Raw genomic sequence first — 13,778 nt, 5'->3', positions numbered from 1 at the left:
TTTATCTGTTATTTTTTCCTTCACCTAATAATTCAGTCTCTGCCATGGTTTTGTTATGAAACATACTCTGGTCTTTCCATTTTTACATACTTTCTCTTATTATAAGGTCTTGCTTTCTTAATTTTAAAAAGAAAGTACCCCAAAGCTTTTTAGAGTCCTCCTGATTAGTGTGTCATTTTTCCATCTAAGATCAGAATGAATTTTAGTTGTTTCTCCCCTTTTTTCTTGCATCCCAGGCAAATCATGTCTTTGTTTTTGTGTGGGGTCCGTCACACACCGTGTGGGTACTTGAATGGCAGTTTTAGAGTGAGCTTTAGAGGTATTAATGGAGGTAGAAACGATAGATGTTTTTTAAAAAGGGGTAATCAGTATTTCACTATAATTTTATAGTTGGGAAACAAAAGTTTTGGTATAGTAGGCTTCAGGAAGAAAATCGACAAAATGTTAATACTGGGGTCATGCAAAAACCATGATTTTAGGAGAATGAGGGATGTTTGGGCTTGTGGGCTTCTTGGTCGAAAGTTGGAATTTCAGTCTGTCATCAAGCTGCTCTTTTCCTAGCCCCGAAGTAGATGACCTAGCATCCCAAAGGGCAGGCCGAAATGACTTTATCTTCCCTTCTTTGTTTTTAAACAATGAAAAGAATCCAGTTAGGGTAGTTAAGATCCTTGGTACCAAACCCACTTCTACCACATACTAGTTCTGGATTTTTAGGCCAGTTATTTATCCTCTTAGTGGAAAACACAGTACACCTATTTCATTTACACACACACACACATACACATAACACACACACACACATACATGTATATTGATAAAATAGATGGTATTTTATTTTTAGTTGAGATACATATATCCCAGCAGAGTTAATAGAAACTCAGTAACTATAGTTCTTTCTCAAGAAGTTAATTTTTTTTTCTATTCCAAGTCTAACCCTTCAACAGATACTTTTTCAATATGTATGCTGAGCAAATAATCCAAGAAGCTGGACTATATGAAGAAAAATGAGGTATCAAGATTGGAAGAAGACTCATTGACCTGTTGTGATATTCACATGACACAACCTTGCTTGCTGGAAGTGAGGAAGACTTGAAGAAGCACTGATAAAGATCAAAGACCACAGCCTTCAGTATGGATTATACCTCAACATAGAGAAAACAGAAATCATCACAATTGGACCAATAAGCAACATCATGATAAACGGAGAAAAGATTGAAATTGTCAAGGATTTCATTTTACTTGGATCCACAATCAACAGCCATGGAAACTGCAGTCAAGAAATCAAAAGACGCATTGCATTGGGAAAATCTGCAAAAGACCTCTTTAAAGTGTTAAAAAACGAAGATGTCACTTTAAGGACCAAGGTGTGCCTGACCCAAGCCATGTTGTTTTCAGTTGCCTCATATGCATGTGAAAGCTGGACAGTGAATAAGTAAGACTGAAGAATTGGTGCCTTTGAATTATGGTGTTGGCGAAGAATATTGAATATACCATGGACTGCCAGAAGAATGAACAAAGTACAACCAGAATGCTCCTTAGAAGCAAGGGTGGCGAGACTTCGTCTCACATACTTTGGACATGTTATCAGGAGGGATCAACCCCTGCAGGAGGACATGAAGCTTGGTAAAGTAGACGGTCAGTGAAAAAGAGGAAGACCTTTTAAGAGATGGCTTGACACAGTGGCTACAACAATGGGCTCAAGGTAGCAACAATTGTGAGGATGGTGCAGGACTGGGCAGTGTCTCATTCTGTTGTATGTAGGGTCGCTACGAGTCGGAACTGACTCAGCGACACCTAACAACAGTGTATCATTTGAAATATCAGAGGCTTCTTTTGCCTTCTCCATTTTCTTCATATCCCATATTTAATTAGTCTCCAAGTCCCATCCGTCCCTCCTCCTTAGTACCTTTCTTTCACACCTGTCTTTTCCATTGTAGCTACTTCTCCCATTATGGCATAGGGCTTCATGTCTCACCTAATAATTTTTCAGCTGTTTGTCTTTGGTATCTTCTCCCTCCAATGTAATCATTTTTCTTTCTGCACAAAATCTCTCTGATCTGTTGTTTTTTTCTGTTGTGTTAATGGTAAAAACAAACTTTAAAAACTGATCTGGTCCTCAAGGAGGGCAGGTTCCAAGTCATATTTTCTTTTTAGCTCCACCATTCTTGTGCTTGATAACTGGCAAACCGTCATCTCAGAATAAATGAATGAGAGAGTGGCAAGTGTGCTTGAATCTGCCCGCATCCTTGAAAATACTGGTGCTGTTAATTATTAAAATGTTAAAAGTTTTTGAACGTAATTACTGTTCTTAAGAAGCTTGGTTGTTTCATCCTCCAAGTAGTAAAGTGGCTGGGCTCATTGGTAGGGCCGGGTAAAACTTATTTAATGTGTTATTATGTGTATGTCAGTTTTCCTGGCATGTGATAATTAAAGTTATTATCATCACCATCATTATTGTTATATTAGTTTAGATTGCAAGAAACTTGATCTTATGCAGTTTTACTGCTTTGATTTGTGACAGTACTATCAAGACACTTCTTATGTGCTTTTGACTCATAGGAACCCTAAAAGACAGAGTAGAGCTGCCCCATAGAGTTTCCTAGGTTGTAATCTTTACAGGAACAGATCACTACTAGGTCTTTTCTCCCACAGATCAGCTGGCGGGCTTGAACTGTTGACCTTTCAGTTACAAGCCAGACAACTAACCATTGTACCACCAGGTCTCCTCTTACGTTTTATAGCACATATTAAGTCTGACACAAATCTTATTATTCAAAAAAAAAAAAATTTTTTTTTTTTTTTAGGACCAATTTGGACAACATATAAAATCAGAGGTGCACTTGAATTTCTATGTTTATTATGGTCCTGATCGTATTAGAGACCCCATTTTGCTTTCAAAACAGGATATTGTTTTGACCACATACAATATTTTAACTCATGACTATGGGGTAAGTATGCTTGTGCTCAGGAGTTTTCAAAGGTCGATTTTAAAAGTATGCTACAGATCTAAAGTTCTGAAATTCAGAGTTCGTGTCCTTTTTCCTCTTTTTAAATACTTAGGAATGTAGAGAAAATAGGAAATATTTAACATTTTACAAAAATAATTGTACTTTAGATATTTAAAAATATTTTAGAACATTTTAAGTTAATTTTAAATTCTCATTATAAACCAAAACAAAACCAAACCCAGTGCCGTCGAGTCTATTCTGACTTGTAGCAACCCTATAGGACAGAGTAGAACTGCTCCATAGTTTTCAAGGAGCGCCTGGCAGATTTGAACTGCTGACCCTTTGGTTAGCAGCCGGTACTTTTAGGAGTCTAATTCTTAATCATCTGCAATTTCAGTTAAAATTTTTTTCAACATACCTTATTGCCAAAATTTTAGCCTTCTGGTAAGGACATTACCTTTTATATAAAAGAAAGTGATGTTATTATATTAAAATAATTCTTATAACTGACAATTTTTATATCATCATTATGTGTTAATCTGAGGCAGTTCAGCAGAGAGCTAGACTGCGTAAATTTGAATGTTAGCTCTGCCACTTCCTAGCTGTGGTATTTTGAGCGACTTTAACACCGTGGTGCGTTAAGTAGCCCAAATTTCCTCATCTTTAAAGTAGGGATAGTAGCAGTACAGTCTTTGTGAATTTGTTGTGATCATTCAGTGATTTAATTTATACACACGCATATGTATTATATACGTATATATATATATGCCTAGCATATGGAAAGTGCTATCAAAGTGTTCGTTGATATTAGAGTGTAATAACTGTTATTTAGCCAAGTAAGTTAAGTACTGTTCGCTGTGTTTTAATGAGTTCACATTGAAACATTTGTTGCAGACTAAAGGGGATAGTCCATTACACAGCATACGATGGCTCAGAGTGATTCTGGATGAAGGACATGCCATACGAAATCCAAATGCCCAACAGACAAAAGCTGTACTGGATTTAGAAGCAGAAAGAAGATGGGTATTAACAGGTGATCATAGCATTAATTTTTTTTATGTTAATTCTCCAAAATGTATTAAGTAAGTTAGATAATTTTGTAAGCTTCAAGTGAATATAATGTTTGTGCCAAAATTAATCTTGGAAATAGTGTAATAAAACGTTTTCACTCTTCATAATTGCCCTTGTTATAGCAACATTTGAATTATAGCTAATTTATATAACAAGAGAATTATTCTTGAACCTTGGAGATTCAGTCGACACTCTTAATTCCCTAATTAGAGCTTTGATTTGCCTGCTACCCGTCTTGAAGCCTGTTTTCTACTCATGATGCTATTACTAGAAGGTTTGGGAAGAGAATATAAACTCAAACTTGCCGGGGGCCAGCCTCAGCAATGAACAGGGTTACCAGAGGAGGGGTAGAGTTCGGCGAAAAAAAAGAATGCGAGGTAGTATGTCTTATATTTTCATTTTGCAGAAAAAGAAGGCTCTGCTCTTTATTTTTTACATGGTCTTTTATATCATAAGCTTACAAAAGCATAACATCGCATGATCAATAAAGGGGCAGTACAAGATATAATCATAAACATCATTTCCCAGAGACATAATTTTCCAAGTGACACATAGTACAGTTCCGCATACATACACAAGTACAATGAGTTTTTTGTTTAATTGAAGAGAATATTTTGTTGATATATTTTTACACAAAATAATAATTGACTTCATATTGCTTTACACTTATGCTTAATCTTGCAATACCTTCCACAGTTTTTATAACAATTAATCTTTTTGCAAAATCATTGTTACATAGGCTTTGTCCATCTTGTCCAGGGTGGTCAAGTTCCTGAAGCCCAGCCACTTTGGGTTACGTCATATTGTCCACGATTATGCCAAGGACAATTAGCCCAATCTCTATACCCAAAGACCAGTCAAGCGCAGCAGTGAGCGGGGTGGACGAGAAAGTTGACCTGTAATTGGCTGAGAGATTGGCTGAGAGAACTCACTGCCTTTTGTTTTTCCACTTTTATGGGGTCATGTGTGGGTGGTGGTTTAATCACAAAAAGGGCCTTGGTAAATACCAGGATTTCACCATCCTATTCTTGTTTTCCATAGTCGAGCTATTTGTTTTTCCCCTAAGACAACTTCATGTTGATCCCCAAGTAACACACGGGCTGTCCCTACCCGAGATTTCAGCAGGGGATTATGAGTAGGACGCCCCCCGTCCAAAGGTCCCTAAATCTATAATGGAATTTTATGCTTATACATTCTGCTATATACAGGCTGAAAATGAAATAGAAACATAACACAGATGACAGAGATATTCCTGACTTTTCAGGAATTCTTCGATGTTTATGCTGGGGGCAGTGGGTGCAGAGGGGCCGCCCTTGCAGCCTGGCTCTTCCTGACTTTTCAGGAATTCTTTGATGTTTATGCTGGGGGCAGTGGGTGCAGAGAGGCTGCCCTTGCAGCCTGGCTCCTCCTGACTTTTCAGGGATTCTTTGATGTTTATGCTGGGGGCAGTGGGTGCAGAGGGGCCGCCCTTGCAGCCTGGCTCCCAGCACAAACTTGTTTTTGCCTTCTTGCTAATGCTGCTGATTTAAAAACCAAATTAGCAAATGGACTTGATAAGGAGAGGTTGAATTTAGAGGGTAAAAATAGGAATTCAAGTCTGTCGGTCTTTTCTTTGTTAGTATTGTCAAATGAGATCTGAAAGTTAGAGCACACCTGTATTTTGAGGTTGTGTATATGTTTAGCAAGAGATTATAGTCAAACAGCTTGCTAATCACGTGCCATGCCTTTAACACGGTGCCAGTTTTCAGCTGGTATTGTCTCTGACTGGGTTAGATGGATATTCTAATTAGATACTCTGGTTATAGAGTTATAACAATTGCCTCTTATTTTTAGGTACTCCAATCCAGAATTCCTTAAAGGACTTGTGGTCTCTTCTTTCCTTTCTAAAACTTAAACCATTTCTTGATAGAGAATGGTGGCACAGAACAATACAGCGTCCTGTTACAATGGGCGATGAAGGAGGACTTAGGTAAGTCATTTCATGGCAGCTGCTGGAGTGTAGCTACAGATAATTGTCAGCAGCTTGAACTGATCGCCGCTTTCATGACTGCTTTAACTCCAGTGTTGCCTTTTGATTCTAGAATATGTCTGCAGCTCAGTGCCTTTGACTCTGATAACCTATTGATTCTTGTTTGGGGAGACAAAGATTTCTATCTATGACTGAAATATAAACTTTCTCTTACCCTGACATTAGCCAAACTAAAAGGAAAGATAGAGCTTTATGTTTTATGTATATGGCTATTATTCCTCAAACCAGTATTAATAGATTCAGCAGTGATAGAAAAAAAAAAATCTTATACTCTGAGGAGCTAATAGGCACTGAATTTTCATGACTTATATGGCTTTATATGGCGGTGACTGATGTGATATATTGTGACTTCAACAACCAGTTTGTAAGAGAGTCAGTTTTATATGGTTTCTAGTGATGACAGATAAAAGTTGAGAACATAAATTAAAACTCAACTTGATGATAGCCATTTTGTAAGGTACTAAGCTAATGTGGTTCACGCCTGCCCCCCGCCCCCATAGCAGTGGTTTTCAAACTGCAGGTCTTGAATCCATTAGGGGGTTGTCACATTATTGTAACGGCCACAGCCAGAATTAACAAAGAAAATGAATTTGAAAAGGTTTTTTAAAATTAGGGTATATCACGCATAGTAAGAATATTTTGTGAAATGTTTTTGTTATATGTGTGTGTGTGTGTTTGTACGTCTGCCGGATGGAGTAAAAAGGTTCAAAAGCCACTATCCTATTTGGCAGTGTAACTGGACAGGGGTTCTTGTCCTGTCCTATTAGCCGATTGAAATAAGATGGACATCATACCACCAGTTGCAAGGGAAACAGAAAGTGGATATTTATTGCTTGTGCAAACAAGGAGCAGCGTGGGGTTTAGCACCCGAAAGACCATGTGCTTCCTGTCTGAGGGGGTTGGGGAGCTTTTTATTTCCAGTGGCATCTGGGGCTTGGGTTTAGTGCCCTGAACTCTCCGCCCGTAGCCCTCCCATGTCCATATTTGGAGGTCCGGATGTTGAATCACGTCGGTCATGTTCAGGTCCAAGGACAGATTGAGGACACAGCTCTTCAGGTCCTGCGCATGCGCCAAAGTCCTGGTTTGTGCACGTGCAGGATTCTGGCACCAAATTCAAACTGTGGTTAGGGCCGCAGTACGGTCAGGACAAACCGCCATCAGAAGCCGTGGCTTGGCGGGCAGCAGTGGTGTTGGGGGGAGGTTTTGGCGGAGGCTTCAGCAGTACTGTCTGCTTAATTTTTCACTACCAGCTGTTTAAACTCTCAGTTAAGAAATTGTATGTATACTTCAGTGTTAGGAAAAACCTTTTCTTTAAGAAAAAAATGCCGCCTCTTTTTCTGATGGGAGAGAATAGAGGTTGTAGAACCTGGAAGGCATTTCTCCCTCTTTTGAATTCCTGTATCACATTTTTATTCTTTTAGCACTCATAACTTTATAAAAACTACTTATTTCTATATCTTGATTTTCACATTATCAATAAACTGCTTAAAGATAGGGTCTTACTCATATTTGTGTCTGTGTTCTTGAAATTACAGTAAGTTCAGTGTCATGTGCTTAATAAGAGTTTGAATGTTAAGTGACATAGTTAACAACAGAATTGAGAAGTAAAAAGATTAAAGGTTAGAACGAAAATGGGGAGAAGAGCTTAAGAACAATAAAAACAGATTTAAGATAAAAGTGTGAGAAGTACTGAGTTGAGGGTAGATTCAGTGCATTTTTTTGATAATTTTCTATTATAGACTATATCTGCAATTATCAGGCTGGATGAAAACCCAAATAAAGGATTTTAAGTAATCTTTACTAACGGTATGAAACAGTAACAAAAATATTCTTTTTTGTTCTCTTTAGATCAACTTATATAGAAATAAAAAGTGTTATAATTGTTTTATTTTGACTAGGCGTTTACAGTCCCTAATTAGGAATATTACACTTAGAAGAACAAAGACAAGCAAAATTAAAGGGAAACCTGTTTTGGAGTTACCGGAACGTAAAGTATTTATTCAGCACATTACGCTTTCCGATGAGGAGAGGAAGATGTATCAGTCTGTGAAAAATGAAGGCAGAGCTACAATTGGGAGGTACGGACAGACAGTGTAACGTTAGAGAGAGATGTACGTATGCTTCCTGTTTGTCTCCGATTTAACTGAATAGCATTTTTTAGACATGCTAGCAGTAGAGTCTGAAGTGTACTTGAGATAATTGGTTTCTGTGATTTAAACTTTTTTTGACAACTTAATAGTTGAAGTGAATGAAATAATACGATTTATCAGGTAAGTAATTCTTTAAAATTAGTAAAAAATGAAAAGTTTACATAAAACGATAAGTTCTGAATTGATAGAAGACAGTGCTTGCTTCTGCTCCTGACTCTGCTTGCTTTCTTTAGTTCCACAGTTTGTGAAATGACTGCCTTGAATTAGTACCGCTAACATCGGTTTCTGGTCTACTTTGAAAGATGCGTAGGGACTTACAAGTCATACCAGTTAGTAGGGAGGGGTCACTGTGGCGCTGAATTTTGATTATTGCACAGTTATTTCAAGATAATTGGATAAAATTGAGCAAACATACATTATGGGGCAAGATCACGCCCTTAAATCACGATACGCTAGAATTAAAATACATAATTGGGACAAAGCAGAATGTGGCAAATACTGTAGGAGAGATACAAACACAGAGGTTTAGATGGTCAAAAGAAAATGAAATTGTCTCTAAGAGAAAATGGAAAGCTTGGTGGGAGAAGTGGCTCATACTAGGTCTTGAAGGGTAGCTAAGACTTTGGTAGATTACGATGGGTGTGGATTTGCTTGTAGCATTTCAAGAAGGGAGAATGGCATAATGATAATAAAAACAAATATTACACTAGAGTAGTGCTTTATAGTTGGCAGAGTATCCACGTGATTTCATCTCAGCCTCAGTTGTCCGTTGAGATAGAATGGCATTGTTTATCTTCGTTTTTTAAATTAGGAAACACATGGCAGAATTGGGACTGGAATCTAGATTTTCTGACTTATGAGGAGAGTTCACAAAGCGTGGGTCAAGTTTGGAGAAGAGAATGGACCAGTGTGGCTGCAGAGTAGGTATGTGAAGAGTGGGAGATAAGAGTATAGAAAGGTAGATTTTAACCAAATGTGAGGGGCCAGGAATTTTTTTCTTATTTAAGAGTTTTGAAGGATTTTGAGCCACGGAATGTTTTCATCTATGTTGAATTTTAGAAAAACAAAACTGACAGCGATGTCAGTTGAGTAGGTACGAAAATCCTATACCAGTGTTTTTGCAGCAGGATACAAAAGAGGAAATTGTCTACTCAATGTGACAATTGAATGAAAGGAATAAAAGTATGGACCGAGGTCTCAGGATTGGAGTATATGGGAGAATGAAAGTGAGTTCAGGTGGCAGCAGGTGAACATTTGTTTTAGGTCAAGTTGACCTTGTGCTGACAGACAGAAATTTAGGACTAGAGTTGGAGAGAAAGTCTGCAGCTTGATACATGTCGAATAAGAGTTCTTCCTATAGTGGTGATAATTGAAGTCGTGAAAGTAGATCTAAATACTGAGGAAAAGTAACAGCGAGCGAGAGACAGAGAGAGAATAAACCTGTTAAGGACCAAACTGTAGGCAATGTCCACATTTAGGAAATGGGGAGATAAAGAGAAGCCAGTGCATGAGGTTCTATTAAAGGTACAGGTGTGAAGACAGTAGAGGTTCTATTAAAGGTACAGGTGTGAAGAAAGTACAGGAAACTGTTAGAGCGTCCCAAGAAAGACAGCACATTAAGAAAGGGGGACTAATAAGCAGTGTCATACAGTGCAGAGATGTAGGAAGGGCTGTTTAATTTGGCGACCCAGAAGTCCTGGTGTAAACTCCGTTTCAGTGGAATGATGAGGTTCAGATAAGCCAAATTATAGGAGTAAGTAGATGGCAAAAAAGTTGAAGCTGTAGGAGTAGATGATTTTTTCACGAAGTTTGGCTGTAAAAGGAAGAGGAAGGTGAGGTGAGTGGGGTGAGTACTTGGTTACTGAATCTGGTTTTTAATAGTTTCATTTGAGTAATTGCCTTTAGAGGAAGAGGATGTGGAAGGGACTACAGATGCAAAAGAATAAAGGAGCTTGGTGGGGGACAGTGATGTCTGGTGTGGGGGGAAATACGAAGAACATCATCAGTGAAATAGGAAGCAAGGGTGTCTACAGAGTAAGGCGCTGGGGGTTTGAGGAAGGTAGGTTGGATTTGAAGCTATCATGAAAAGCTAAGGTTTTCAGAGTGGCAGAGATGTTTAATATAGAATTAGATAACCTTTGTAAAAAGTTAACCATATGACTTTCTAACAGCATGCCAAGATCTGAGAATAGGGGCTGATGAAGTCGATTAGAAAGGATTGGGGATTGGTAGAAGGTGAGGTATTCAATAGACCCAGCAAGAGCATAGTCAATGTGAATGACCAAAGGGACTGGAATGAATAGGAGGCAAGTAAAGGACCACCCCCCACCCCCCAAAAAAATTGGCTGTTGAGTCAGTTCTGACTCATAGCTACCCTATAGCACAGAGTAGAACTGCCCCATAGGGTTTCCAAGGAGCAGCTGGAGGATTCAAACTGCTGGTTTTTTGGTCAGCAGCCAAGCTCTTAGCCACTGTGCCACGAGGGCTCCTCAGTAAAGGACGGGCCTGAGAAAGTAGGGTATCTTCAAAACATAAGAGCTTCAGTGAGGTGCTAAGCAGATTTGGTATGAATGAAGGAGATTGGGAAAGATGGTTCTAAGCAGGAGATTTCAGAGTTCAGAATCTTGCAATTAATGTTTGAAATTTCCTCCACATTCATTCATTCATTCATTCACCAAACTTTATTAACGGTGCTATGTGCCAGGCACATTGAGTTAAAGCAGAATAAAACAGACAAGACTGCCCTCAATGAGTTTATATTGTAAGGGGGGTGGGCACATAATAAAAAAAAGGTAATGGGAAAGAAAGCAGAGAAAGATTATAGGGAATGTAGGAGCTGTTTTGATAGAGTATTTAGGGAGGACATCAGTGTCTTTAATTGGTATATTTAGACTATTCACATTTAAAGTGATTATTCCTTTTTTTTAATTCCTGTAGTTGAGTTAATAGCTACCATAGTCACCATATTTGTAACTAAGGAGCCCTGGTGGCACAATGGTTAAACATTTGACTGCTAACTCAAAGATTGGTTGTTTGAACCCACCCAAGAGCTCCATGGGAGAAAAACTTGGCGATTTTGCTCCTGTAAAGATTAAACCTGTTGCCATCAAGTCAGTTCTGATTCATAGCAACCCAGTATGACAGAGCAGAACTGCCTCATAGGATTTCTAAGGCTGTAATCTTCACAGAAACAGACTGTCACATCTTTTTCCCACAGATTGGCTGGTGGGTTCAAATGGCTGCCCGTTCTTTTAGTAATGAGCACTTAACCACTGTGGAACCAACCCTATGAGGCAGTTCTACTCTGTCATGCAGGGTTGCTATGAGTCGAAAATCGACTTGATGGCTGCCAACAACAATACAGGTTTCTCTTGTTATCTGAAAGTAGAGGATTCTTGTGAAACCTTTCGTAAATCGAAATTGGCATAAAGTGAAGAAGCAATTACCATTAATTTACATGGGAAAATTTTTGAGTGTTCCCAGACCCAAAAAATAACCTACTAAGTCATACCAAATAACAAGCTCCCTTAGGCTTTTCTGATACCTTAGGACGCACCTTGCTAACAGATGCACAAAATACATTGAGATAAAGCACAGATGTTCACACAGTTCAAAGCTGTGGTGCTTGGTGCTCAGATGCTGAGTGTAGTTCCTGGGGAAGGGGTGTGGCGACACCACTCTCGCTGCTTGGGGTGAGCGCTGCCTGTGTAATGGCTCACTGCAAAACAAGTGCTGAACACTATTTCTGCTTTTCGCCTTTTTTGTAAAAATGAAAATCCTCTTCGGGTTTCTTTCTGTTAGCGGAGACAGTTGCTAATGTAGGTCTTTTGTAAGAGCACGGTGGTGTGAAGTGAACTTTCAAAAAGCTGGGTATTTGTTACCGTTGCCCTTGTTCTTGGTTCCTTTTTTGTCTTTTAATTTTTTTTTCTTCTCTGCTTTTAATTAAGCATTTTGTATGATTCCATTTTCTCTCCCTTCGGCATATCAATTTTATCTCTTTTAAAAATTTTTTAGTAGCTGCCCTAAAGTTTGCCATATACATTTATAATTAATTTCAGTCCACTTTCAAATAATACTGTATTGCTTCATGAGTAGTATAGGTACCTTATAACAGCGTATTCCCAGTTCATTCTTCATCCCATAACATTGATGTCATACATTTCACTTAGCCATAAGTTATAATCATCCAGTGTATTGTTGCTATTATTATTTTAAATATCTCATCAGTTAAGAATAAGAAACACAAGACTTCAGTTTAACTTCATTTATTCCTTCTTGAATACTTTGGCCTTCTTTATGTAGATCTGAGTTTCTGACATATATATTTTTCTTGTCTCTGAAGAACTTCTTTTAACATTTCTTGTGAGGCAGATCTAGTGGTGACAGAGTCCCTCAATTTTTGTTTGTCTGATAGAGTCTTTATTTTTCTTCCTGCATCTTTCTATCCAGCTTTTACTGCAATTGGTAACCATCCCTCATCTATTTTGCTTTATTATTATAAATATCTTACGGTTTTGTTAGAGTTTGCTTTTCTGTTTTCCATTCTTATTTTGGATTGATTTTTTCAGAGAAGAGGAGGACAATACCATTATTACATCATTGTTTTAGAATAGGAAATATCGTTACTGTTTAGAAATTTTTATAATATTTGGCATTTTACCTCTAGGTATTTTAATGAAGGAACTGTCCTGGCACACTACGCAGACGTCTTGGGTCTTTTGCTTAGATTACGGCAGATCTGTTGTCATACTCACCTACTTACAAGTGCAGCTTCTTCCAGTGGCCCCACAGGTAACTAAATGTGACTGGTTTATACTATACCCTCTCATTGTTTATTGACATAGTTAGGTTCCAAAGACCAGATCGTCGTGTGAAATTGTCATGTGAAAATGGAGGATGACCACATCAGATCACAAAAAACGGAGGATCACACAACCGCTAAGTTGAATCATATGTAACTGTCAAATTATATAACTACCAAACCACTGCAAATCATGGCCGAGCCAAGTTGACACATAACCTTAAGCAGCAAAGCGAGTGTTACTCTCACCTTGAACCTCGGTGTTTGTTACTGCCCGACTACGTCCTTAATGAGCAAAATAGTTGAATAGTAGATTTTATACTGTTGTCATAAATGTGAAATGTCGGACAACAAGACAGTCAATAAGTAAGGAGATGGTGTATTATATTTGTTAGAAACATTTAAATTAGAACGAGAAATTTTTAATGTGGCCTAGTGTTGAGGTTCGCTTTTTTTGTGCAGTGAACATAATTCTTAGTATAGGACTTAGCTGGAAATATACTCGGGAACTTCACTGATTCTCTTACCAGTGAATTGGAATTATGATGCGGCCTTTCTAGGATTTCCAGCGAGAGATACTCTTGGACAAAAGACTCAGATTGGATCTACCTTTTATTCTGCGCTAGTGCAGGTCGTGATATAACCATGCTTCTGTTTGCGGTGTATTATGTGGGTTGCCTACTAATTTTGCTTCTTAATTTTTCCTAAAATTTCAGATTTAAACTATGCCTTTTGCTTATGATAGAGAAAGACTAAAGACTACTCTGGCAAGCAAAGCT

At 38.2% G+C, this 13,778-nt stretch overlaps 1 protein-coding gene across 8 annotated transcripts in view; it reads left to right on the top strand.

The window, feature by feature from the left end:
• Positions 1–13,778, top strand: part of HLTF (helicase like transcription factor) — a 50,174-nt gene that overhangs the window by 26,611 nt on the left and 9,785 nt on the right. For 7 of the 8 annotated variants that reach the window (XR_010319151.1, XM_010595967.3, XM_023555430.2 and 4 more), the window contains 5 exons: positions 2,805–2,948; positions 3,843–3,981; positions 5,853–5,988; positions 7,947–8,126; positions 12,865–12,989. Coding sequence is in view for 7 of the 8 variants with exons in the window: in XM_010595967.3 (XP_010594269.2) it covers positions 2,805–2,948; positions 3,843–3,981; positions 5,853–5,988; positions 7,947–8,126; positions 12,865–12,989 (724 nt within the window). In the remaining variant the exon portion in view is untranslated. The remainder of the gene's footprint in view (positions 1–2,804; positions 2,949–3,842; positions 3,982–5,852; positions 5,989–7,946; positions 8,127–12,864; positions 12,990–13,778) is intronic. The other variant, XM_023555431.2, reaches the window with a different exon arrangement.

The sequence above is a fragment of the Loxodonta africana genome, chromosome 23 (assembly GCF_030014295.1).
Source record: "Loxodonta africana isolate mLoxAfr1 chromosome 23, mLoxAfr1.hap2, whole genome shotgun sequence".
NCBI lineage: Eukaryota > Metazoa > Chordata > Mammalia > Proboscidea > Elephantidae > Loxodonta > Loxodonta africana.
The sequence above is the reverse complement of the archived record's forward strand: the minus strand, read 5'-3'. Positions and strand labels throughout refer to the sequence as shown.